Genomic DNA, 23,713 nt, shown 5'->3' with positions numbered 1-23,713 from the left:
GGTGGTCCAGGGTAGCAGCCTGAGACCTGGTCTTTCCCATCACCTGCAACAAGAGGGGTATAGAATCATAGAATCACAGAACTGTAGAGTTGGAAGTGCCCCCCACAAGGATAATCTAGTCCAACACCCTGCAATGCAGGAATCCGAGCTAAAGAATTCCTGACAGGTGTCTATCCATACCCTGTTTAGAAACTTCCAATGAAGGAGACTCCACTAACTTCTGAGAGAGTCTGTTCCATTGTCAAACATCAGTTATCGTCAGAAAGTTCTTCCTAATGTTTAGTCGGAATCTCCTTTCCTCCTATTACTCCAATTGGCTTGGGTCCTACCCTCTGGAACAGTAGAAAACAAGCTTGCATGGCTGAAATGCACCCTTGAACTGATAATAACTCTTGGTTGCATGAGTGGAGGATAGGGAGGGTTGCGAATGTGCCTTGAAACTAGCCTACTGTACAAACTAAAATTTACATCTGTTGCTCTGCCCCCCCCCCGCCTCTGGCCCCACCTGCACCCAGCATGTGGCCCCTGGCAAATTACCCAGGAGGAAATGAGGCCCTTAGGCTGAAAAAGACTCAAAGACACGTTCCAGCCAGGCAAAAACCCCTTGGGCCAATGAGAGGTGTGGCCTGCAGAGAAGAGGTGGACCCTGGAGAGAGGTATGGAGAGCCACATATACGCTCCAAGCCTGAGGTCCTCCTCCCGATGACTTTGCAGCCAGACAGCTGAATTGTTAAATTTTGCCGGGTGTATTTGCTTAGGAAGTTCCAGTGGAACAGCATGCAAAGTTTTCTCAGCCAAATGAGGTGATGTGTTTGGAGCAGCTGCCTGCCACTTTGTGGTGGATGCAAAACACCACATTGCATCTGTTCCCCAGGGGCAGCACCTGTTCTTTGCTTGATCCTGTTGCCGGTGTGGGAGGGAGGGGCTGCAGTTCCTGCAGGTCAAGGCCTGGGCTTAGCAACTGCTGATTCCCGGCTCTGAAGGAATAATGATGGCAATTAAGGTGATCTTTGGAACAGGAGAGGTTGCCAGTTGGCTTTGTTTGGCAGAAATGAGCTGCAGTTTAATTTGTACTCTGATCTGCAGAAGACATGAGCTGCTTGTGTGCATATGCAGATTGACTGACACTCTAGGAACAGAGGAACAAGCTGCATAATACCAAGTCTTGCATTGCAGGGGGGTTGGACCAGATGACCCTCGGGATCCCTTCCAAGTCTACCATTCCATTATTCTGTGATTCAGGCCAATGGCCCATCTAGCCCAATATTGTTTACACCAGAGGTTTTCAACCTTTTTGAGTTCACGGCTCCCTTGACCAACTACCTTCTTTCTGCAGCACCTCTGTGTGGCTCAGGAGCCCAGTTATATCTCTCCTTGCCTCCAGAACATCTGTGGAGTGTTCCCTCAGCCTCCTCTCCCTGGGAGTCCTCTGGGCAGCCACTGCTGCCACCCCTGGTCTCTGAGCTCCTCCCCCCCCCGCCCCAAAGAGAGGTGCCTCCACACACTGCCTGGGACTTGTCTGTCCATTCCCAACAGCAAGGGCTGGTGGACTGGCAGGTTGGGCTCCCTTGCCCACTTGCTTGCTTACTCCAAGGCTGCTTCAGCTCCTGGAAACCAAGTACCCCTTGGCCAGCCCAAGAGGCACCGTTTGCTTGCGGAACTTGTAGCTAGGGCTGCTGCAACAAACAGCCATGCAAGCCTTTGGGAGGCACAGACACTAAAGGGCATCAGAGGAAGGAAGGAAGGAAAGAAAGAAAGAGGGATGGAGCCCAGTGTTGCCTGCAGCACACCTGACCATCATTCACAGCACTCTGGTTGAAAACCACTGGTCTACACTGATAACAAGCAGTGGCTCTCCGGTAGGGGACAATTCCCAGCCCTACCTGGAGAGGCCGTCGGGGATTGAACCAGGGACCTTTTGCATGCAAGGCAGATGCTCTACCCCTGAGCTATGGACCTTGCCTTGTCATAGGAAGCTGCCTTCTGCTAAGTAACAGCTTTAACCCGAAGTTGGGGTTGCTTTTAAATGAATGTTACCATTGAGATAGAGCTGAGGAGTTGAAGTCCACAACGTCTGGAGGGCAGCACATTGGTTAAAAAAACCCGGTAAAGGTAAAGGACCCCTGACAGTTAAGTCCAGTTGCAGATGACTCTGGGGTAGTACTGTGTTAACTAAACCAATGGCCTGTCTTGGTGTAAGACAGATTCTTTAAAGGGTGCTTGTTGATAGGCCTCTTGCCTGGTCTTCTGTGGCAAGTAAGGGTTGCCATTTGGTGGGCCAGAGACAGTTCTTTTATATTATCACATACACACACATTCCTTTGGGGCCATTGAGGATTAGCAAAATTAATGTGTGGTCAGCAGAGGCTGGTTTAAAACACTCTCTCACACAATTATTAAATATTAGTAACTTTGGGCAAATTGGAATGGTTGCTGTGGGGATAGAACATGCAGATTCACCATTTTTGTTCTGAGGCGGTGTTTGGGTTTGAGGACAAACACTTTTTCCAAAATCTTTCAGTCAGAAAGATCTTTGCAGGCAGAAGTCTGCAGCCAACAAAGAAATGTTTGTATGGGTGACTGGCTGTTAAGTGCCATGATAAAGCAGTGTGTCTTGTTTTGCCTGAAAGGCTTGAAATGTCTTTGGGTCCAAAAGAGTTCAGCTTAGTTTCATCTCTGGTATAATGCATGTGTATCTGATGTATGTGTTTATCGAGATGTAGCTTGCATAGACTTGGGAATACTGTGTATTGTCATATTACTATGTGTCTGGCCAGCTATGAGGGTAGCCAAAGGGTCTCAAACCCTTGGTAAGTTAGGGACTTCCCCTGCATGTGAAGACAAGCTCAGGCAGAAGAACGGACAAGACCAATAGTGGGTCCAATGGTCAAGAAGGTGGTTTCTCATCAACTTGGGAAGGTAGCCCATCTAGGAGAAGGAAAACTGATCTTAAACCTCTGCTGCCTTGTGGCTATACGCCTTCATGAGAAAGGATTTGGGAGTAAACCCCAGGGGAAAGTCTGTACCCACTGCCTTGTGGGACATCTTCAGCTAAAGCAGCCATGACAAGTGACCAACCAACCTCTGCTTAAAAACCTCCAAGGAAGGAGAGGCCACAACCTCCCGAGGGAGACCATTCCACTTTAAAGCAGTCCAAGTACATGGCTGACACTACACCCGATGGGAACAATTCCACGGTTTATTTATGCAGTGTTGGTCCCAAATCTTTTAACATTTCAGCTTCCTCAGGCTCTGAATAGCCTGCCTTGCACTGCCTACAAAAGGAGGTTGCGTCAGTACGGTAAATTGTAACAGCTTTCTGTCTTTCGTTCTCATTAGAATGCTTAATTCCACAGTGTCTTAGAATTGCATCAGATGTGAATACTGGTCATTTATCATAATAAAGGGATTGATTGAGTGATTGGTTGCATCAGATGAAATGGAGCCCAGTTAACAAAAAGGATGCCCCATAATAAACTTGTTAGATTTTAAGGTATTGCAAAACTCTCTGGAAATGTCTTCAGAATCGGTGCTATTCTGAGTAGTTTAGCAACAGTGAAGTCGCTGGGAACTGAATTTACACTCTGCATCAGCATGGTGTCCTCCCAGATGCCTCTGAAATTTAACTTCCATCATCCCTGACCATTGGCCATGCTGGCTCATGAGAGTTGGAGTCCAACAACATTTGGAGGGTGTTGATTCTATCTGTAGAGGAGTGAGCAGGTAGTACATTGGAATCTATTGATTGAACTCAGGGTGATTTGCAGTTGATGGGCAAAAGCTTTTGACTCCCAAATTTAACAAAAGTAAAATTATATGTTTATTTTATGTTATTTTTAAGATACCATGATACCTGGCCATGTGCTTATTATTTTATCTCTTGTTCTCCTATGAAATATTAGTAGTAATTTGTTGTCTTTGATCAGGTTGCATTGTGTCTGGAGAGTTTTGTGTTAGATTTTTTTGATCTATAGTGACTTAGATTTAGATGTGTCTTTGTCAATTGCCGTGTCGATTACAGCCTCATGGACTGAAGTAGGTAATTGATACCACTGCCTTCATACTCCCCTCCCACCCACCCCCAGCCACTTTTTCACCAGGCTCTGCTTAGGGAAGCTAGTAAAAAGCAAAATGGGGACATAAATCAGTGCTATAGCTCTGCATGCACAAGGTCCCAGGTGCAATGCTCATTATCTCCAGGGAGGGCTGTAAGAAACCCCCGGCTGAAATCCTGGCGAGTCACTGCCAGTCACAAGCTAGATCAGGGATGGGGAACCTTTGGGGGCCAGATCCTTATCAGGAGCAGCCTCACCTGTCCATTACACGATGCCGCAATGACATCAAGTGAAAGGTGCTTTGACGTCCCAAAGTCGGAACTTCAAAGCACCTTGCAAGGTGCTGCTAAAAGAGAGATTTTTTCCCCTCCTTTCTTTTTTAGCAGGGGGGTTCCATGGAATTTGCTGAACTGAGCAGGATTTAACTCCCCACTCATCAGTTGATAAAAGTAGCAGTTAAATCCTTCTGCTTTGGCTGCATACCCTTCCTTCGTGCTGGGAATGGGTACACAGCCAATGTAGGATTTAACACCATCCTCCTACCCATCATGGGTTTTGTCAGCTGGTGGATGTGGTTTGGGGAAAATGGGTTTGCAGGCCAGAGGTTCCCCAGCCCTGGGACAGATGAACCCAAGAAGCTACCTTAGTGTAGGGCAGCTTCTTGTGTAGCTCCATGCTTTCTGGCATTAGGAGAAACTGGGATAAATGTCCCTCCCTGTGCACTGTTCCAAATTGTGTTAATCCTCACCCACGTTCCCTTCTCGGTCATTTCTTTCTTGTTCCAGTGCCTGGTTTTATGACTGCTTGCAGAGCGGGGAGGAGATGCCTGACTGTTAAATCTGGTCAAAAGTCATAAAGGGAGCCTTGTCTTCAGATTAAAAAAAGGAAAGGAAAGGAAAAACCCCAATCAATAATTGTGCTTTGGGGCCAGATCTTGCAGTCACACTGTGGAACTTCAGCCTCTGATCAACTCATTAACTCTGTGCCGATGGTGTCAGCGAGGAAGTCGAGCAGCTCAGATTGCGGGATTCTCTTAGCCAGGTCTATTAACTTTGCAGAAATCAATAATAATAATAAAATCGCTGCAGATGAACCTCGCGGTGCGGCACGTCAGTTTCATAAAGGCAGCTGAGGACCGTAGTGCTTGGTGGATGGGCTCCTCAGTTGGGACATTTCCTCCCCTGAGACGATGCCAGGTGAACCTGGCAGGATCCAATCTCTTGAACCCTGTTCAACCACAGCTAGGCATCTAATGCAGCAGCTGCCTGTCTGGGATACCGCCAGGGAAGGGGTCACTAACCTCTGGCCCTCCTGATGTTGCTGAGCTGCAACTCTTAGCAATTCGTGCTGCTCAGTGTTCAGGGATGATGGGCATTAGGAACATAGGAAGAACATAGAAAGCTGCCTGGTGCCAAGCCAGACTTACCTTAATCATGAGCGTTTATTTCAGTGGGTCTGCTCTAAATTTGACTAAGGTAAGATGCAGCCCAGGGGTGGAAAGGAGAAACAGAAAAACTAAAACCTGCAGATTTATCCCTCCTTTTCTGACACATACCGGTAGTTGGATCATAGAGATGGAAGAGACCCTGAGGATCATCTAGTCCAACCTGAATATGCAGCTGTCCCATATGCAGATCGAACCTGGCATTATCAGTACCATACTCTAACCAAATGAGCTATACTTGATAGGCATGAATCATTGTTAGGGAAGGACTGTAGCTCTTTGGTAGAGCATTTGATTTGCATGTGGAAGGTCCCAGATTTAATCCCCAGCACCTGCAGGTGGGAAAGGGAATTTCCCCTGTCTGCTGCCAGTCAGTGTAAACAATACTGAGCTAGATAGACATAGGAAGTCTTCTACCAAGTCAGGCCATTGTCTGTCTAGCTCAGTATTGTTGACACTGACTGGCAGCAGCTCCCCAGGTTTGGGACAGGGTTCTGCTCTACACCTATCTGGAGATGCCAGTGAATGAACCCAGGACCTTCCAAATGCAAAGCAAATGAGCAGTGCTGTTGCCCAAAACATTTGGAGGTTTTTGGCTGATTCGCCAATCAATCAAATGTTGCAGCCCTAGAAAATATTCCACCTTGATGGGTTTGAGGGTATAGATGTTTGGGGTGTAGATGTTGATATGTTCTGGCTTTTCTTTAAAGGGAAGACCTACCATGTGAGCATAGGGTTCTCTTAGGTCCAGAGGTAGAACTTAAATCACTCTAGGTTGGATTTGATTTTTTTAAAGTTACCTCATTTGAGAGCACTTGCTTTTGAAATGATAAACCAAATGCGGCAGCACTTGTCCTGCTTGGTTTGTCTTCTCCTTTGTGACGCTGATGTGGCCTCGTTGGGTCGCTTGCAGGCATAACTGATGTGCTTCCCTTTGACATTTTTGTCTCTGTCTCAAGAGGCTGCCATTTATTTTTTATCTATTTTTTTATTAAAGATTTTGTTGATTTACAAAAGTGTGCAATGTCTCTCGTGGTTTTTTCCCCATGTAACATTTTTACAAATCAGTTTCATTTGTTGAGACATTAGAAAGAAAAGGGGGAAAGAGGTGGAGGGAGGGAAAGATGGGTGGGGGTGGGGTCAGGTGGTGATATTTCTATTTTACCATATTTACTATATGTAGGGTTTGGTGTCAGCGTTGCTTGGGCAGGTACTTTGCTGTTCCTTTGGTGGTGAGAGAGGTTGGGGTTGGCCCAGGGTGTGGCTAATCATTTGTGGTTGGCTGTGGTGGTCTTTGTTTTCATGTGTGAGTGGGGTAGGTGGGTGTTTTGGATCAGGTTAGCCATATTGATTTGTATGCTGTTGGTGGATTTTTATCATTGTGATGTTGGGCTGTGTATGTGATAAAGGGTAGCCATACCGGGGTGAAGGTGTCTTCTTCTATTTGATCCCATGTCAGTTTCAGTTTATTGGTTAATTTTTCTAGTAGGGCTGTTTCCCATACTATTTGGTACCATTGGTCCATGCTTACTCCTGACAGGTCTCTCCAGCGTCTGGCTGTGATGCTTCTGGCTGCTAAAAGTAGGTGGGTTATGAGTTCTTTGTGGTGTAAGTGGGCATTATTGTCTTGGATGATGTTTAGTAAGGCCAATTCTGGGGTGATTTCTAATACTTGCTTGGTTATTTTACTTATTTCTCATATGGTTGTTGTTCAGAATGGTTGGATTTTGGGGCACTCCAGCCACATGTGGAGGTATGTGCCTGTGGAGGTGCACCCTCTCCAGCATTTTGGTGAGGTTCCTGGGTATATTAGAGCTAGTTTTCTTGGTGTTAGGTACCACCTGTAGGTGAGTTTCAGAGTGAGTTCTTTTCTTTTCGTTGATATGGATTTAAAGGGGGGTTTAGACCACATTTTGGTCCATTGAGTGTGGTTAATCTCATAGCCTATGTCATCCTCCCATTGTTTTTTGATTGCGTCTAGGGAGTTCGTGGGATTTTGTAGCAGTATTTTGTATATTACCCTGTGTGTTCATCTTGGAATCTTGCAACCAAAGTCCCTGTCTCCCTGATCCTTTAGGGCAAATGGGACGGTGCCCTGCCTGCCTGCCTTCTTGCTTACGTCCCCAATCCGGGAGGGTGACGCTACCTGCCAGCTTCCTCCTCCTTCATCTCAGTGTTGCTTTTGTGGAACTCAACAGGGAGGAGGAAGATGGATGCTAAATGAGAATTAGTTGCCTCCACTTGTCATTGGCTCTAGCGCCACCTGCTGTTGGGCTCCCTGTCTTCCACCCTACCAGTCACAATGGTCACCAGCCACCCCTGCCTGACTCATGTTTTTGGATATAGAACTCAGAAAGGCTTGGTCTGTTTAGGTTTGGCTATCTTTTGGTAGGTTTGGTGATTCTCAAAGTGGGCAGTACCTGGGGGCGGTGGAATTACCTAGGGGGCACTGAGGCAAGGGGGCAGCAGGGGGCTGCTGCAGGTGTATATGACTATCCGACTTCAAAAAGCTGGCATCAGTGGATCATGTTCATCGGTTTTGTTGAATTAATTAAGCTAAATAGTTGTAACCGGATTTTGGGAAAAATGTGCAATTAAGTGTTACTGTTTTGAATTGTATTCTGTTGTTATCTTCCTTAGTGGGCCATGCAAACCGCTATTCTGAATAATGCCTTTTATAGGGTAGAGTATGCAGGCACTGGGGATGAGTTTATGAAACCAAGGGGGCATTGACCTGGAAAAGTCCAGGGAGCCACTTATTTAATGGGAGATAAGAAGCATCACATAAGAGCTTTAAATTACTCTTGACTGCTGGAACTCAGCCTTGGGACATGGCGGGGAGACTGTGCAAGGCTGCAATTCTCAGCACCCTTAACAAACTGCGGTTCCCAGGATTCTTTGGGGGAGGACGTGTGCTTTAAATGTATGGTACCTATGCAACCTGAGGTTTCAGCCACACCATATATTTAAGGCACATAGCTTCCCCCAGAGAATCCTGGGAACTGTAGTTTGTTAGGGAGCTAGAAAGAAATTGCTGCCTGCTTGCATCCCTAAGTAACACAGAAGACTTTGGGCCAAGAGCGTGGAGTTTATCCTGTTTTATTGCCATACCACTGTCCTTTCTAAAGCTACTGAATATTTTAATATTGTTGTGTAAGTTAGAGTTGCCATATTTCAAGCAGTTGAAAGTTGTTGAGCTGCTGCTTCTTTTGCCAAAGTTGTTGAGCTTTTTGTAGTTTTGCCCAAAGTTTTTGAGCTATTCTTAAGGAATATCTCAAAAAATGACACTGCCGACATGGGTTGCCATACGTCCAGATTTTCCTGGACATTTTGGCGATTTATGCTCGGACACTGCTTCTGAATGCAGTATTACGGATATGTCCAGGAAATTCCTGGAGAAATTTGAGGCTCTTTGCACTTTAACCTAATTTGCACTTTGCTACCTTTCCAAAGTCGTACTTCTCTTAGTTTTGTAAGAGAAGTTCTCTTTCAAAAAAAAAAAAAAGTGTACAAGCATAATGTGTGTGTTGGGGGAAAGCGTGAATGAAAACAACACAGAAAAAATGGATTACAGTTAGGGGAAATCCCTTGCAAAGATGTGTAAATCAGGAGGAAATGGAACAAAAAATACTGGCAAATTTTCATTAGAAATTCCAGAACCACACACACACACACCCCTGCAAAAAAAATAAACACACAAGCTGATGTGAAAATGTGGCAAGCTGAATTTCAGACAGTTAAACAGAGAAATTAAAATGGTCTACCCATTCTTACTGGGGTGTAAACAGAAAAAAAACTTAACATGCATTCCAAAATATCCCTACCCAAAAAATAATAATTCCCCCTTACAAACTCTCACACACAGAAAAACCATAACCATTGAGCCATATATTTTCTGTGGCGTACTGATGACTGGTCTAAGGTGCTGTCTCCTATCTAATAATTATACATTTCCTTGCAGATTTTCCCTGTCATTGGTTACTACAGCAACAGTATAGTGATAGCTCAGCTGAAGGGCTGTCTGGATGATTTATGGCTCAAAAGACAATCTCCCCCCCCCCCATCCCTTCCCTCTCATTGGAACATTCCTTGCGCTTGTATTCTTGCCCCACTGCGGGTGCCATGGCAACTTATTAAGGGGGGGGGGGTCACCTGAGGCTGCTGCATTTTCTCCTGGTGAGTAAGGCAAGAGCTGCGGTCGCTCAGGCTTTGTTACTACACTTGCACCATGTATCTCTGCACACACATAACGCATCTGTGAGTGAGCAGAGCGTAAATGTGTACATATTAAATCTCCCATTTCTGGACTGTGAACTTTTCCATCTTGCAGAGGAAGGCTGAGCTGAACTAAGGGAAGATGGCTGATTTTTTTGTACACTAATGGTTTCTGTGTATTTAGCATTGCATGTGGAATTTCATAATGCAGGGTCGCCCGGCATTATTTTAATCCGAGGCTGGATAGGAAGGTAAAAGATTTAGATAATATAGATGTTAGGGCAGGCTGGTTCGTGTTCTCTCTCTCTCTCTCTCTCTCTCTCTCTCTCTCTCTCTCTCTCTCACACACACACACACACACACACACACACACACACACACACAGCATCAAGCAATGGCTTGTCAGCCATATTTATTACCTATAGCTGCAGGCCTCTGCACAACAGACAATGACAAAATTATTGTTAATCATTATTATTTGTACATATTTGCTTATTTATTTGGTTTCTTGCCTTCACATTTTTAAAATGCAATTTTAAGAACAGTTAAAACAAATTACAGCCAAGAGAATAAGTTGGGAAATGTATATTCCTCAGCTGTCGAAGGCCAGAATCAACAGTTTCATCTTCAGCATGTGGTGGAAACCACAAAATGAAGGTGCCAGGTATATCTCTGTATGAGGGGTGGGATTGTGCAGTTTAGGGGGCTGCCACACAGAATGCACCTTTCCAGACAGCCCCCCCCCAGCATATGAGGGTGGGGGAAACTACCCAGAGGGCCCCCTTCATCATTCTGAACGTAAAACGGCATGAAACAGAACAATGAAATGTTCAGCTTTGTTTATCGTTGCGATCCTAGCTATGAGAAAAGAATCTTAACATAATTTGTAATTTCAATCCAGATAGACCCATCAGCTGCACAGTTAACTCTCTCACATCCAAAATACTTTTTCTTGAATATCTTAGCATTGATAGGAATTTTAAAAATGAAATAAATCACAACCATCAAACTTTGCAAATGGAATTTTTTTAATTAACTGTAGAAGGAACCTCCACCCCATGGTTTTTTTATACCCGGAGCGTAATTAAACAGAGTGCACCAGTTCCTGAGATTCAGGACAGGCCCCAGCACTCACATAAAATCCAGTTGTCTTTCCTCTGTCTCCCATCCCAGTAAGCATCATTCAACCAACGGAGAGGCATAACTCTGGATTGTATTCAATGGTACATGTATATTATTAAATCTGTGAAATGAACCCCATGTTCACAGACTTGATTTTAAGTTTAGAAAATAACTACTGTACATAGACAAGGGATGTGGGTGGCGCTGTGGGTTAAACCACAGAGCCTAGGACTTGCCGATCAGAAGGTCGGCGGTTCAAATCCCCACGCCGGGGTGAGCTCCCATTGCTCGGTCCTGACTCCTGCCAACCTAGCAGTTCGAAAGCATGTCAAAGTGCAAGTAGATAAATAGGTACCACTCCGGCAGGAAGGTAAACGGCATTTCCGTGTGCTGCTCTGGTTTGCCAGAAGCGGCTTCGTCATGCTGGCCACATGACCTGGAAGCTATACGCCGGCTCCCTCGGCCAATAAAGCGAGATGAGCGCCACAACCCCAGAGTCGGCCATGACTGGACCTAATGGTCAGGGGTCCCTTTACCTTTACCTTTACTGTACATAGACAGAACAGAGTAAGCTTAATTCCGTATATGCAACAAGCCTTGCCTTCTAATAATGATGATGATGGGGTTGATAAAAGAAACAATATTTTCCAGTGCATCCACCAAATTCTGTTTTTACCTTACTGAATAAGAAGATCCCTTTGAATGGGGGCCTATCACTGCCTGCTAGTCATGATGGCTATGTTCTGTCTCCATGGTTGCAGGCAGAAATGCTTCTGAATGCTAGTTGCTGGAAGCCACAGGAGGAGAGAAGGCTCTTGTCCTTGGTCCTGTTCGCGGGCTTCCCAGAAGAGGCATCTGGTTGGCAGAGCTGGCCTGCTCATAAGGTGGGGTGAAGTGCCCGACTCAGGCAGTGGAAGAGCAAGAGGCAGCGTTCTGCCCATCCCACTACTTCTGCCACCAAGAGGGAAGCATGCAACATTGCCACTCATTTTTCCCACCCCCAGGCAGAGAAGCCAAGCAATGGGCAATGCTTTGAGGAGTGCCCTGGTTCCTGCTGAGTTTGGCAAGAGCTGGGGCATGGCGGCAGTGGAAATGGACGGGAGGGGAGGAAGGAGGTGGCAATTCGAGTTTCACCTCAGATGGTGAAACAGGACAGGCTGCCCCTGCTGATTTTGTTTGTTTGTTTGTCTTTTAAGTGCTGAAAGAGGGCGGGGGGGGGGGAGAGAGAGAGAAAGAGGAAGAAAAATTGCAAAAAGACAACAAGAAATAAATATATAGGGTGGTGCTGTGGGTTAAACCACAGAGCCTAAGACTTGCCGATCAGAAGGTCGGCAGTTCGAATCCCCGCGACGGGGTGAGCTCCCGTTGCTGGTCCCAGCTCCTGCCCACCTTGCAGTTTGAAAGCAAGTCAAAGTGCAAGTAGATAAATAGGTACCGCTCCGGCAGGAAGGTAAACGGCGTTTCCGTGCGCTGCTCTGGTTCGCCAGAAGCGGCTTCGTCATGCTGGCCACATGACCTGGAAGCTGTACGCCGGCTCCCTTGGCCAATAAAGCGAGATGAGCGCCACAATCCCAGAGTCGGTCACGACTGGACCTAATGGTCAGGGGTCCCTTTACCTTTACCTATAACAAATATACCGTAATCAGTTACGTTTCCATACATTATTTTATATATATTTAAATGATATTATTGTCCTAATACATATATGATTATTAGTAACCTGCTGTATTCTCTATAAACTCGTTCCAAATGTTATCCAAAGTCTACGTCTTTTTTTCTTTTTTCTTTTTAAGTGTATTTTTTATTAAAGATTTCTTGGTTTACAAAAGTACGTGCAATGTCTCTTTTTTCAAGTTACATTTCCTACAGATCAGTTTCATTTATTGAGACAGCAACGTCTACGTCTTTAAGCAATCTGTTCATACGTTGCAAGTGTTGTCACGTCATGAATCCATTGATTAAAGGGGATCAATACCTTTATTCTTCCAATTCATCAATACCAGTCTCTTGCAGGCCACCCCTGCTGGTTGGCGACTGGGAGAACAGTATTCTGGACTAGATGGGCCATTGGCATGATCTAGCAGGCTCTTCTTATGCTACTAAATAGTGTGTAGAACACATGGGCATTGCAAGCAAGGATGTGCTTTATTCATTTGTAATAAATTATGCAACCCGACAGCAATCAGCTGCAAATGTAGAAGCTTGGAATAGTGTTGAGCAAGAATCCTTGGATGCATCGTTGCAATGGGATTGGGTGACCCCAGCATGGTCCATGAGTCAGCGCATATCATACACTGAACTTGATCTGACCTGCTTTCCCAGCAGGGATGCATACCAAGACTCAGTGTGCCAGGAAAGGGAGAGATTTAATGATGGGATGGAGAAAGAATTACAAAACCCCTTTTCGCTTTAAGAGATTTGACTGCTTGTTTGGGTAGATTCCACAGGGAGAGTTACATTTCCCTGGGCCGTCTGTAACATGAAGGCGATTTGAGTGTCAGACAAAATAAACCCGAGGAAATGCCTGCAACCTCTCCAGCTTTGCGTGTTGCCGTGGCAATTTATGACCTTTCCAATACTGTAAGAGGAAAAGCAGGAACTGCTAGCTAGGAGCTAAATAAAAGTTGCTATGTGCAAAACACAATACAAGAAGATCTCGCAAAATAAAGATGGTAAATTCCCACTGTCAGGTTAGCAAAAAATTTTTATCTTTTTCTTAAAGGTTTTGAATCTGGAGTTGAAATTATTGATCGAATTCAGTCTGTGGAAGGAAAGAAGGAAAGTGGGCCATGAAGGGGGGGGGAGCAACATAAGGGAACGATGCTAGCATTTCAATTAGTCTTTCTAAATTCTTTGCCCATTGTGAAAAGGAAGTGGCTTCAATGGGACAGCAGAGGCCAGATATACAGATTTTGAAAAACTTCCACAGCGGGACAGGGATGAACCGGGGGGGGGGGGAGCTGGGGGTAGGTACGTTCCTTTCATTAAATCAAAGTATTAACAGTATAGTATAACATCAGTGTACATATTGAGATTATGTGCATTCTAACCAATACTGGACGCAGCTCCCATTTATAAAGCTAAATAAAACTGAAACAGCAACAAAAGCAGAACTTCATAGTAAAGCTCATTCACGTGTTCCACTGAATACAGGTAGAACTCATGTTTGCACGTCTAGGAGTGTTTGTGTTTAAGAGTATAAGCTTGTCAATATGTACACCTCAGCTACTGTATATGTTATGTACTGAAGTTCTCACCCTGGGCCAGCAGGGGGATACTATAGATAGTTTTCACTCAGGTCCACGTATGCAAATAAGGGATTGAAAGTGATGTTCAGTGACTGGATAGTTACAGAAAGTTGTTACAGTTGCGTTGTAGTGGAGCTCTATATAAGCAGGCTGGCTGAACCCTTCAGTTCAGTTCTGTTCTAGCCTGTGAATGAACAAGAACAGTTTGAAGAATTGCTGTGTCATCTGATATGTTCACCCACAACTTAACAGTTATACACAGAAACATACAACTTTGAATGTTATATGTGAATATGAGTTTACAGGTCAACACATAGGACAGGATGGTGGTGATTAATTCATGGAGAACTAGGCTGTCATTGGCTACCAACCACAATGGCTGTGCTCTGCCTTCACAGTCCGCAGCAGAAATGCTTCTGAATACCAGTTGCTGGAAAGCAAAGGAGAGGAGGGTGTTTTTGTGCTAGAATCCTGCTTGCTGGTTTTCCACAGGCATTTGGTCAGCCCTTGTGAGAACAGCATGGTGGACTGTTGGGCGCCTGATCCAACAGGCTGTTGTTCTTATGGGGCTATGATTCATGGTCACAGGAAGAATGTATTTGCTTGTGTGTTGAGTCTCTTCCTTCTCTGTCTCCCAGGTCATCAGCAGCAAGGGAGGAAAAAAGGTTTGATCCTTTGTTTTTGTGGCGGAAGAAAAGGGGAAATGGCGTTGATGCTGCTCAGCCGACATCTAACGAGTTCGTTGCAACAGAACTCTAGGATTATTGCAGCTGGTAAGTGGTGGGAAAAGCACATGAAACAGAATGGAGATATTGGTAGAGTTCCACAGCTCAAGGCAGTGGCTTATATTAGTCCTGTGATGAATATCTCCCCCATGTTTCCCCCCTTCCTTCCACCAGTCTTCACCTATTTTTGGAGAAAATAAATCGCATTTGGAAGAAAATAAATCGCATTTGGAAATTACTAGAGGGGAGGGGAAATATCATTGAAATTCGGGGGGGGGGCTTGCCTTGTACCACATTCACACCACACATTTAAAGCACCATGATATCACTTCAAACAGGCATTGCTTTCCCCAAAGAATTCTGGGAGCTGTAGTTTATTAAGGGTGCTGAGAGTTGTAGGAGACCCCTGTTCCCCTCCCAGAGCTATAATTCCCAATGTGGTTTAACAGTCAACCCCTCTTCACGGGAACTCTGGGAACTATAGCTCTGTGCAAGCAATAGAGGTCTCTTAACAACTCTCAGCACCCTTAACAAACTACAGCTCCCAGGATTCTTTGGAGGAAGCCATGACTGTTTAAAGTGGTATCTGTACGGGCCTGCACAGTAAGATTCTTCAGCTGTGATCACTGCATTGCAGGATGTTGAACCAAATGACCCTTTGGGTCCCTTCCAACCATAGCTGTCAACATTTCCCTTTTTTAAAGGGAAATTTCCTTATTCTGAATAGGATTCCTCACAAGAAAAGGGAAATGTTGACAGGTATGCTTCCAACTACAGTTATGCGGTTTTATGTTAAAATCCTTTCCCATGCTGCAACCCAGTTTTGAAAAAACCACCTGCTTTTAAGTCACAATTCCCTTCTCAAATGAGTTAGTTGGTTGACCTGGTCTGTTGCAACTCTCTGGAAAACGTTGGATCAGTACAGTGGTGCCTCGCAAGACGAAAAGAATCCGTTCTGTGATTCTCTTCGTCTAGCGGTTTTTTCGTCTTGCGAAGCAAGCCCATTGAAGGATTAGCGGATTAGCGCTATTAGCGGCTTTTAGCGGCTTTTAGCGGCTTATCTGCTGATCAGATCAGCTGATAAGCGGCTTAGCAGCTTAGAAAAAGGGGGGGGAGGGGAAAAAACCAGCAGGAACTCGCAAGACATTGTCGTTTTGCGAAGCAAGCCCATAGGAAATTCGTTTTGCGAAGCACCTCCAAAACGGAAAACTCTTTCGTCTAGCGAGTTTTCCGTCTTGCGAGGCATTCGTCTTGCGGGGCACCACTGTATTACAGGAAGGGTAGGAAATGTGGTTCTGTGATTGCAACAATCAGCTGGCGCTTATTATCTGTGTTGCACAAACAAAGGGGCAAGGGGGCATTGCTAGGGAAATAGCTGGCACTCATGATCTGCAAACACAGCACCTGTGGGTGACCCTGCTCCTGCAGAGGCCTCCTCTAGCACCTGCCCTATCCCTGCCCTTTGTTTAATTTAGGCTTGTAGCCAACAAAAGGCTTCCCCGCTCCTACCCCCCGTCTAAATGCAGTAGGGTGGTGGAAAGGACAACAAATTGGGGATCCAGAAAGTTGACCAAAATCATGTGACCGGCAGACAGAAAAAGGCTCCCCTGTGCTTCTGTGAAAAATGCTGAGGTGCGCAGGTGGTTGGGCTGTCTTACTTAGGCCACATTCACCCCATGCATTTAAAGCACTATGACACCACTTAAAACAATCATAGCTTCTTCCCCCAAGGAATTCTGGGAGCTGTAGTTTGTTAAGGGTGCTGAGTGTTGTTAGGAGGCCTTAATCCCCCTCCCAGAGTTTCAGTTCCCAAAGTGCTTTAACAGTCAGTCCGTCTTTCCAGGGAACTATGGGAATTGTAGCTCAGTGAGGGAAATATAAGGCTCTCCTAGTGACTCTCAGCACCCTTAACAAACTACAGCTCCCAGAGGTATTTGAGGGAAGCCGTGACTGTTTAAAGTGGTATCATAGCGCTCTCAATGTATGGGGTGAATGCGACCTCAATATAAGGCAGATTCCCATGTTCCTTACAAAACATCTTTCCGTGAGCAAAACCAGCCAGGATCCAAAATCTTCCCTTTCTGTTCTGGCCTTTCAAGAGGCTTTTAAATTCCTCTCGGCTGGGAAAGGGCTGGGGTTGTCTGGTACAAACTGCCTCCTTCTGCATCTTGTTTATCCTCTGGAGCTTCTCGTGTTACTCTTCAAGCATCCAATAAATAGGATTCATCTCCCAGAACATTGCACAATAATTGTTTACTTGCTACGCAGTTCCCACAGGCTTGGCCTCCTGCTCTGCGAAGATTCCTGTTAGCAAAACTGCAATCTGAATTTGGGCATTTTTTCACCATGCGCCAGAATTTTGGTGAAAAGGTAGATTGGCCTCTATCATAGAGGCAGATATATGTCCTGCATTGTATACCCACAAAATCTAATACATTTGGAGGGCCACAGATTCCCCATTCTTTAATCTAGTTCATCGTTGCTAGTGGTTTTTCAGCATCTCAATGAGAGGTTTTACACATCACCTGCTCTCTGAATGACCTTTTTGTTTTGTAACTGGGGACGACACGGATTGAGCCTGGGAACTTCAGCATGGAAATAATGTGCTCTGTCATCTGCGCAATGAAATAGAGGAAAGAACATAGGAATCTGCCTCATTCTGAGCTGGTCCATCTAGCTCAGTATTGTCTACACTGACTGGCAGCAGCTCTCCGGGATTTCAGGCAGGACATTCCTAATCCTTCCTGGAAATTCTGAGGATTGAACCTGGGACCTTCTGCATGCAAATCAGATGCTCTGCCACTTAGCTACAGCTTTTCCGACCAGCAGGAATGTTCATGAATCCTCTATTGTCATCCCATCAACTCAGCTGATCAATGTTCAGAGGCTTCACTGCCACACGTGCAATGCAGTCAGATCAATCAAGCTCTGATCAATAAATTAAATCAGCTAATGTTTCGGCTGGTTTCATCACTGGAGGGCATACTTATTAATCTTTTTCTTGGGGAGGCGAGGCTATTTTTGGTCCTAGTGTGTCAGCTCAGTTTGGACAGATGGGGCTTCTAGCCAATGCTTGGTAGCCTTTGCTTAATAAATTATGTCAGAGGTTTCCACCAGTGTCTCAGAAAAGGCGTTCGGACTGGTTTTTGCTAGAAGACCACTTTATTTCACTGCAATGGATTTGTTAAATAGATATGTACACTCAGGGTGGCGAGTCCTGTTTCACCACTTGAGGTGATCCCAGAAGTGCCACCTTGCCCTGCAGCTACCACCATACTGCCCACCACCAAGATCTTGCCCCAAATGGACACAATCTTGCCCGAAATCTGCACTGACAAAGGCAGTGCTTCTCTACCACTGGCGGAAACAGCAGGTGCCCCCTGGAGAGCTTCTGCCACCTGAGGCAGCAGCCTGGTTCTGCCTAATGCCTGGGCCGGCCCTATATACAATGCAACTCTATACATATTGCCCAGAAGGGAGTCCTATTGTGCCCCTTTAACCTTTTAAAAAAATGACTTCAAATTGGTTAACTTTATATTCCTTGCAGGGCACAGAGGAATCAGTCAAGCTGCAGCAAAAATCGATGTGGAGTTTGACTATGATGGGCCCCTCATGAAGACAGAAGTCCCCGGCCCAAGATCCAGGGTAAACTGATGCACTGAGACAGGCGTCTTTCAAGCCCCTTGTTATTGGCCTGGTTTGGCCTGGTTATTGACTTGGTTTGGATGGGGGAGAATTCGATTCAGCGTGCATTTAAACTGTCACAATCACATTTTTCAAAACAAAATGAGAATTGAAAGGCAGCCATGCTTCCAGATTTGCACTTCTACAAATTTTGTGATGCTGTTTTCCACCTAGTGTTCACAAAAATACATCTATTAGGAGAAGGTGTGCATATAAAAATGAACATATTTGAGAAAATAACATACAGATGTGTGTTAGGAGAAATTGCTTGCAGAGAGGTGTTCCTTAGTCGAAAGTGCATACCAAAACATGCTGAGGAGAAATTTGTGCTAAATACTGAACAATTCTCATGAAGTTTTAAAAAAGGAAAACCCAAACGGCCACAGAAAATGTGAAGAACCGAATTTAGGATTTGAAAAATGTGAAACCAACAGAAACTGAAATTGACGGACCTATCAATCCCAATTGATACGTCACACTAAGCCACCCAATGGCTTAGTGGAAGGTGTGCAGACTCCAAGAGGAGAGAGTGCAGCCAATTAGTTCCTCAGCTGAGCTGAGCTGAGCTATGGTTTAGCTTATAGTGTTGCCAGAACCCAGGCTCACACTTCAGCTTTTTCTAGACTAACCAAGGTTGCCCTGTGGTTTGGAGATCCAAACCACAAGCCCTGTTCAGACAACATGCTAAGCCGAACCATGACTTAGCTCAGTGTATCTATCCAAAATATCACCCTGCTTAAGCCGCTAGTTATATTCATAATATTCTTTATCTCTTTCCTTCCAGGAATTAATGAAACAGTTGAATAGAATTCAGGTAATTTATCCTGTTTTTAGTGTAAAAATATAAATCTTTTGCCCCCAAACCCCTTACCTGCAGAGCCTTATAAGAATACTAGGCAGCAAATCAACTGTGGATGGGCAGGCCACCCTCCTTGCAAATGGGGGGGAGGACATTCAATACTTTTTTGAGAAGTTGGCCATATTGATTTTCAAGGGGAAAAGTGGCCCACAGTCCCCGGCTTGGAAGCCGCTGCAGATGGGGGGGGGGCTTGGAGAGTTCCCCCATGGCTGTTATTTGTCTGTCCTTATCTCTCCCACCCCCCTCTCCGTGGGCCACATTTGACCAGTTGTCAGAACCTCTGAACTCTCTGTCGCCTGGTATCACTGTGATGTCAGGTGGGTTGTTTTTGCCTGCAGGGTTTGAAATCAAACCACATGGGCGAAAAGCCCAGTGCTTTTTGCAAACCCCAGCAATCAGCTGATGCAAGCAAACCCTATTTTGGCTCAGCCTTCTTTACCTGCCAACATGGATGACAGGGCAGGTATGTGTGTGGCTTGGCCCACACAGCCTTAGGGACCAAATGGAGAACCCTGGCCAGTCTTCTTAGGCCTGGGAGCTGGAGTTTTCCTTGTTTGGATTCATATTTTTTTTTTATTTAGAGCATTTGTACCCTGCTCTTCAGCTAAAAAGCCTTTCAGAGCAGCTGATAGACCATCAGTTAAAACAAGACAGCCCCTACCTGGAGATTTACAATCTATTTTTTTTAAAAGGCACAAAAGGGAGGGGGAGGGGAGAGGAAAAAAGCAAACTCAGTTTCCCTGATACTATGCTGAGAAGCAGCTTGCTGTGTGTGCATGTGACCATTTTCAAGTAGGAAGTTGGTACAGGACTCCAGTCTGGACCAAGGGCGCATTGCTTTTTATTCAGAATAAAAAGTGACTGCTTCAAGCACAATCAAAAAAGCTTGAATAAAGAGTGCCGTGTGTTGACTGACCCTTAACTTCAGGGCTCTGCCAGGGAGAAAGCAGGCAGACCGGGACAGTGTTGAGGCCTCAAGTCTTTTTTAAAACCAGAGACAGCCCCCCTCCTCCTCCTGTGCTAAATGGCCTGAATGGTCTTTCCCTGGGGGGAGGCAATGAAGGCCACTTCTCTCCCTCCCTTCCTTCCAGAATGCAGAAGCCGTGCATTTTTTCTGCAACTACGAAGAAAGCCGGGGGAACTACCTTGTCGACGCTGACGGGAACCGAATGCTGGATCTCTACTCTCAGATATCTTCCATCCCAATAGGTAAGCCAAGAGGATGTTCTCTTGTGGGGGCATGAAACTCCCTTCTGGGAGATGTGGGGTTGCCTGCTGTCTTAAAAACAAACAAACAGTTGGGCCATTTTTGCAGGGCGAAGTTATAAAAGTCCATTGACAGCAAAACAGAACTTCCCTGTACAGTGGCAATCTACCTCTGAAGAAAAACTGCTGGGGCAAATAACAGGGTGGCTACTTCATGCCCTCCTTGTGGTCTTTCTGGAGGCATCTGGCTGGTCACATTTGTTATTGTGGTTAGTGTCCAACTGGAACCAGGGTCCAAATCCTCACTTCACCACGAAGCTCACTGGGTGACCTTGGGCCAGCAACTCACTCTCAGGTTAACTCTCAGGTTCACGGGGTTGCTGTGAGGATTAAGTGAGGAGCGTGGGAGAACCATGTGGGTCACCTTGAGCACCTTGGAGAAAAGGATGGGGGATAAATGCAATAAACAACAAACAAACAGGAGGCTGGACTGGGCAGACTCTGCACTGGTCCTGCAATGCAAGTTTAGCATTCTTCTTTCCGTGTTGTGAGTCCTAAATTTGAGCAAATGTTGGCCCGAAATGCACGTTCTGGTCTAGAGCCAGGGTTGTCATTGAGCAAGGCGCTAGGAGGAACTTTCCAAACTCCGAAGAAAGTAGGTTAGCCTTTACGTAAGACTTCCAAACAGAACTGAATAGCTACAGAAGTGGAACTGGCTAGGCCTCCAAGCTCCTGAAGGGCAGGAATGCAGATTAATGACCACAAGAGTGTGCCATTTTATTTTGGCTAGCTGCTGTGTAGTTACTATGTCTGAGCTGTTTCAACAATACACCGGCGTCAGAAGAGCACCAGCTGGGCCCGCCAGCTGTCAACGAAATATTTGAGGTTCTGAAAACGGGGCTTGTGACGCTGAGCTTGCAAACTCTTGATTGTGTAGAAATTAATGGGTCACTTGCTGCCTGCTAAGCTGCTGTGATTTGACGGAACGTTCAAAACACTCAGCCTGCTCAGGGTAAGCAATCATGTCATTAGTAGAATGTGACAAACCAGTCGCATGGCTTTAGGATCGTTGCCAGAATAATTAGTGCACACACAACTTTTGGAGAGTTTGCAGGTGGTCACTGCAGTGCTTTTAGTTGTAGTTAGTTATTCCAATATCAGTGGAGGGGGGCATTTAAAAGAGGAGCATGGAGCATGGAGAGTGTGGACTGGGCCTCCTACTAAAGCTGGGTGCTGGCAAGTCCCATAATCACAGTCACTGCTCTTTGTATCTGGGCTTCAATAGGGTGGCTAAAGTGTCCCTTTTGGGGAGAAGCATCTGAATTTGTTGCTGTCCACTGTGCTGATTCCTAAATCATGCTCTTTCCCTGTGTATGCCCTGTTCGTCCTTGGAGGCGCTCTATTTTCTTCCAGCTTCAGGGACAGCTGTCCCAGAGAGCTACCCTAGAAGTAGCTATTGCCCTTGTGGAATGAAAATTCACAATAGCACTCTGTCAAATAACAGAGCAGTTGAGGTCAGGCAGTGATCCATTTTGCATGCACCACTAAGCCAAACAATGGCTTTGACTGAATGAGTAAGTATTGCAGGGGGTTGGACTAGATGACCCTTGGGTCTCTTCCAATTCTATGATTCTGTGGTGCACAGTGCAAAAATTGTGGCCACTTGGTTCCTCCCCTGATCCCACAGTCACTGCACTACCTGGAGTTAAGCCATGGTTTAGCTTAGGGTTACATGCATAACCATGGCTTAGCTCTCTTGCTCCAAATAAGCCACAAGCTGCAATCAAGTTTGTTCCAGGAACAGAAAGACTGGGAGAGGAGTGAAATGGCTGTGATTTCCTCCCTGGGTGCCAGTACTCTTGCTTGGTTACACATAGTCATGGGTTAGCTTAGCATTATGTGCAAACCAGGCCAATGTTCGTGTTGATTTCTTGAGTTTCTGTTACTCACGTTCAAATGACAACATAAATGAGAAAAAGGAAGTGAGCTAGAATGTGGTCATCAACAGCTCCCAGACTCAAATTACGTTTTCCAAAAACCTTCGAAGGGTATGCTTTCCACCTACCAACATTTCCTCTCCTAAAATTATTTATTTCAGCAAGCTAAGCTTTCGGCTATGCCCTCCTTTTTCTCCCCCTAAAAGGAATACAGTGGGTTGAGGGCAGTTAAGTACACCTTGAACATGTTAGCTGTAAGGTGGCAGGGTTCCTTGAAAACCATTGGGAATTCTCTCTGTTTTGTTTTAGGTTACAGCCATCCAGCTCTAATAAAACTCCTCCAGCAGCCCCGGAATCTGGTAAGGTGCTTCTTTCACCCAAAATAAAAAAAATTCCTTCCAGTAGCACCTTAAAGACCAACTAAGTTAGTTCTTGGTATGAGCTTTCGTGTGCATGCACACTTCTTCAGATACACTGAAGAATATCAGATACACTGAAGAAGTGTGCATGCACACGAAAGCTCATACCAAGAACTAACTTAGTTGGTCTTTAAGGTGCTACTGGAAGGAATTTTTTTTATTTTGACTATGGCAGACCAACACGGCTACCTATCTACTATCTTTCACCCAAGTCACTGAAGCAACTCCTACCCATGTTGAGATTTCTTTATTTGTTGATAAGCAGTGCCCAATATTGCCTGAATTTTACTTCTTTCCCCTCTGGTTTTAGAAACTGCATGCTGGAGTTTGCTTCTGGAAGGTGGCCAGGTTTTCCAATTTTCTAGGAATTGGAGAAACAAGCCTAAGAGCCTTCCCTTTACAAACACAGGGAACTGTTTTGGACTTCAGTTCCCATCGTCCCCCCAGCCAGTACCTCCTTTTTGTAGTCCAAAAGCACCTGGAGGGCATGAGGTTGGTAAAGGTTGTGCTGTTCAGTGCTGACTTCAAGCTTTTTGCCTTGTTTTCCAGAGTACCTTTGTCAACAGGCCTGCGCTGGGGATTCTTCCCCCAGAGAACTTTGCTGAAAGGCTAAAGGAATCGTTGCTTTCGGTACGTTTTGCGTTGGCAGAGAAATGGCCTCAGCATGGATGGTTTTGGAGGTTTCGTTGCACAGCAGCCAACCTCCTGGTGTAGTTTTTAATTTCCTGTTGTAGTGTGAGTGGTTCAGGTTCAACCCTCCTGACCCCATCTCTTCTGCACGAGCCATGTCCCTCACTGG

The 23,713-nt window shown here is 45.5% G+C and overlaps 1 protein-coding gene across 2 annotated transcripts in view; it reads left to right on the top strand.

The window, feature by feature from the left end:
* Window positions 1–23,713, top strand: part of ABAT (4-aminobutyrate aminotransferase) — a 50,349-nt gene that overhangs the window by 3,450 nt on the left and 23,186 nt on the right. The window contains exons 2-8 of one of the 2 annotated variants that reach the window (XM_081170182.1): window positions 3,594–3,723; window positions 14,723–14,857; window positions 18,357–18,454; window positions 19,278–19,307; window positions 20,444–20,561; window positions 22,805–22,854; window positions 23,464–23,544. In XM_081170182.1, the coding sequence (XP_081026308.1) occupies window positions 14,788–14,857; window positions 18,357–18,454; window positions 19,278–19,307; window positions 20,444–20,561; window positions 22,805–22,854; window positions 23,464–23,544 (447 nt within the window). In that variant the 5' untranslated portion in view covers window positions 3,594–3,723; window positions 14,723–14,787. The remainder of the gene's footprint in view (window positions 1–3,593; window positions 3,724–14,722; window positions 14,858–18,356; window positions 18,455–19,277; window positions 19,308–20,443; window positions 20,562–22,804; window positions 22,855–23,463; window positions 23,545–23,713) is intronic. The other variant, XM_081170181.1, reaches the window with a different exon arrangement.

Source organism: Podarcis bocagei, assembly GCF_964188305.1.
Source record: "Podarcis bocagei genome assembly, chromosome: 14".
Taxonomy (NCBI): domain Eukaryota; kingdom Metazoa; phylum Chordata; class Lepidosauria; order Squamata; family Lacertidae; genus Podarcis; species Podarcis bocagei.
This window is presented reverse-complemented; position numbering and strand designations above follow the sequence as displayed.